We start from the raw sequence: 3,704 nt of genomic DNA on the forward strand, positions 1-3,704 counted from the left end.
AAAAATTTATCACAGTAAAATAACGTTTTCAGAGACAAATTTTTTTTTTTCTAGATCTTTTGACCACGAGCTGAACACACACACACACACAAATATAATCACAGAGACGGGACACACACTATGGACGCCATCTGTCACACAACATGGCATCATCTCTTGCTACATGCAGAAAATTGGCACACTTTATTTTTTCCAATTTCTCTGAGATTCTACTCGCAATGAGATACAGCTCAAATCTTTGAATCCAACCTCTTCAGTTCTCAGTTAGATTTCCCTCTAAGCTCAGAGCTCCCCGGGGGACAAAGCAAAGGCAATGATCTGCATGTGGATATCGGATGAAGAGCTTTAAATAGTAATCTAGACATTCTAAAAAATAAATAAATAAAACAATGGGATTCAAACATGAAACAACTGCACTGACAAATATAACCCAAAGATTTTGTTATAATACACAAGACCCTACAGAACAGAGATTATCTCCAGTCCTGAAGAACCACCGGACTGCACAGCATTGTGTTTCAAGTCCACTACACTCACCGTAGTCCACTACAGTCCACTACACTCACCGGTGTCCACTACAGTCCACTACACTCACCGTAGTCCACTACAATCTCTATAGTCCACTACAGTCCACTACAATCTCTATAGTCCACTACAATCTCTATAGTCCACTACACTCACCGTAGTCCACTACAGTCCACTACACTCACCGGTGTCCACTACAATCTCTATAGTCCACTAGAGTCCACTACAATCCCTATAGTCCACTGCAGTCCACTACAATCCCTATAGTCCACTACAGTCCACTACACTCACCGTAGTCCACTACAATCCCGATAGTCCACTGCAGTCCACTACACTCACCGTAGTCCACTACAATCCCTATAGTCCACTACACTCACCGATCTGTACAAACTCCCAAACAGTGCAGTAATGATGTGGACATGGAGGAGTTTGTTTTTATCTGTTCTGTCCCCAGTGAAGGATTAAGATTTACTGCGGTAGTCTGTTATTTTTTAATCCCTCCGCATGAATTCATCAGGTCTGGAATTAAAAATACTCCTTAACTAAATGAATATTAATAACAACTCTTGTTCATTACACATCATTCAACTGATTTCAAACAGCTGACTGGATTTAATTTAATCATAGACTCACATAATAATAATAATAATAATAATAATAATAATAAAGTTTTTTTGTGAAATTGATTCTCTTGTTTTAGTAAAGGTGCATATTTTAATGAATCAAAAATGAAAGAATCTAAAGAGGCCAATCACCTTATTATACTTATAACTAAAACAACAAATTATATAAATTATATAAAAAACTTAATATAAATTATAATACATCAGAACAAAACCAATATATTTTAGAGAAAACCATGAACATAAAAAAAAACACTCAAACCAACATTTATACTGATCATTTGAAGAAGTTTATTTTTCTGTTTATGTTTATTTCTCTTTACCATAAACATGAAGCAATGGCAGAGTACATTTCATTACACACAGATCATTATTCAGGGATTTTAAAGGAGAATGATGCTGGGCAGTGGAATTAGTTTAGCTTTCAGAAGCTCCAGTTTAGCATCAGAACCAAGTCCTTGGAAAACTTTCATAATAAGACACGAGTCATTTCCCACATACACCTGAAAAAGACAGAGAGAGAGAGAGAGAGAGACACATTTACTGTGATTGTTCAGAAGGTGTTGACTTTCACAGGGACGTGTTTGGCAGACGCTCCACATAAACACATTTAAAATCCTTGACATGGTGTTTTAATTTTATTTAAATTTTCACAGTTTCATATTTTCTTTGCTCTCAGGTTTCCTTAATATTGTCATTATATTTTTTTTTTAATCTTTGGAACATTAACCTCTAAAGTTAACTAAAGATCACAAGATCTTTAGTTAACTATAGACTAGTTAACTTTTAGACTATAACATTACACACAGGTGAAATAAAATTAAAACCAACACACACACACACACACACACACCTTTATTATATAGTTTGTTCCTGCCACAACCTGGTGTCGGTAGGTCAGGGGGAGGTAAACAGGAAACTTCCTTTTAGTCTTCTTCTCAGCTTCAGGTTTTACCTGAAATTAAATTAAATTGGTCACTGATTAAAAATCACAAAAAGCACAATGCTGATAATAATAATAATAATAATAATAATAATAATAATAATAATAATAATAATAATATGTAAGTAAACTTTACGTTCTGGCTTCTAATTAGTGATCTCCTATCTTTCTATAAGCAGCCTACAGTCTTCAGGTAACAGATACATCACCAGGTTATAGATTAATATAAACTGGTGTTTACCAACAAGCAGATTTTCTTCACTTCTTCAGTAACTTCCATCCATTCACTCCAGCCTCCAGCAATCACCATAGTACACATGATGTTTCAGACGAGTTTCACACGTGTCCTGCAGTGAGACTTTTTCAGCACAGACTCATAAGAGATTCACTGTAAAGTCGACATATTTATACTCTCACAATGATGCATCATGATGAATGATGGAATTTACAATGAAGTCTATATACGTTGGAGAAAACACACACACACCCTTACACACCCTTGCACACCCTTGCACACACACACACAAATATCAAATTGCAATGAGACGTGTTGTAAAAGAAAAAAAAGAAAATTTTCCAAGGAACAGTTTAATAGGTCATTCATTAACTTGTGGAATTATTTGATTTTGCTTTACTTTCTCTCATGCTTAAAATCTGTTTTATTCTCTTTATGCTGATTCTTATTAGGCATCAAATTCAACATTTGTTTATATTTACAAAATACAAGCAAGTTGGTCAGCAAAAACATGAAAAGTCATTTCTTTGTATTTTTGTCAGTTAAATAAAGATTCAAGAAAATTTACAAATTGCAGATTTTTGTTTTTATTGCTTTTTAGAAAATATCCCAACTTTTCCGGAAATGGGGTTTGCATTTCTGAGTGTATTCTGTACCAGGATCTTCTGACCTGATCTGTCACGCCATAATATAAATGGATAGAATATACGAAAGGAGATAAGTGGTACACATTGTCATGTGAAGACCTTTTTTTATCATATAATGAGCTAAGCTTCTCTGAATGTTATGGCATAAATGACCTAAAACTTGTTATATATTGGGTAGATTTTCACACATGTAGTTAAACAGGAAGGGAGTCAAGTTGCTTGACAAGGCCGAAACAGAACCCTGACTAGACTCCCATATTTCTCCACCTACTTCTGCAAATAAAATTCATCTGCTGTGAAGATCCTCACCATAAAGAGATGCCTGTGGATTCTGATTTATTCTGTGTTAATCTGCTCGAACCCCTTTACACAAAGGTGAAGGAGTTCTATCACAACAAACTCCAGAGAAATCCCAAGAAGTGGCATGTGGATAAAATGAGTCTTATTGATGGTGTGGATCTGTACAAACTCCCAAACACCGTGCAGTGCACAGTGCTGTTCATTACACCTCGTTCAAACAGCTGATTGGTTTACTTTAATCTTAATAATAATAATAATAATAATAATAATAATAATATGGTACAAATTCTATTGTACTAAAAATCAAAACTAAAGATTAGTCTAAAGATGCCAAACACAAGATTATACTTTAGCAAAAAAATCATCATATATAACTTACAGTTCAAGGTCATGCTATTTGGGCTCTGTAATGCCCTACCCACCTTCTAGAT

General features: G+C 34.7%; 1 protein-coding gene across 1 annotated transcript; it reads right to left on the reverse strand.

Moving 5' to 3' along the window:
- Nucleotides 1–1,429: 1,429 nt before the first annotated feature.
- Nucleotides 1,430–2,534, reverse strand: LOC128317251 (cystatin-A5-like). Its single transcript, XM_053228470.1, has 3 exons — nt 2,333–2,534; nt 2,002–2,103; nt 1,430–1,651 (listed from the first exon to the last, which is right to left on the reverse strand). Exons 1-3 carry the CDS (start codon nt 2,408–2,410, stop codon nt 1,532–1,534), a joined length of 300 nt encoding a protein of 99 aa, XP_053084445.1. The 5' UTR covers nt 2,411–2,534; the 3' UTR covers nt 1,430–1,531.
- Between the last annotated feature and the right edge of the window lie 1,170 nt (nt 2,535–3,704).

This window comes from Pangasianodon hypophthalmus, chromosome 23 (assembly GCF_027358585.1).
Source record: "Pangasianodon hypophthalmus isolate fPanHyp1 chromosome 23, fPanHyp1.pri, whole genome shotgun sequence".
Classification (NCBI taxonomy): Eukaryota; Metazoa; Chordata; class Actinopteri; order Siluriformes; family Pangasiidae; genus Pangasianodon; species Pangasianodon hypophthalmus.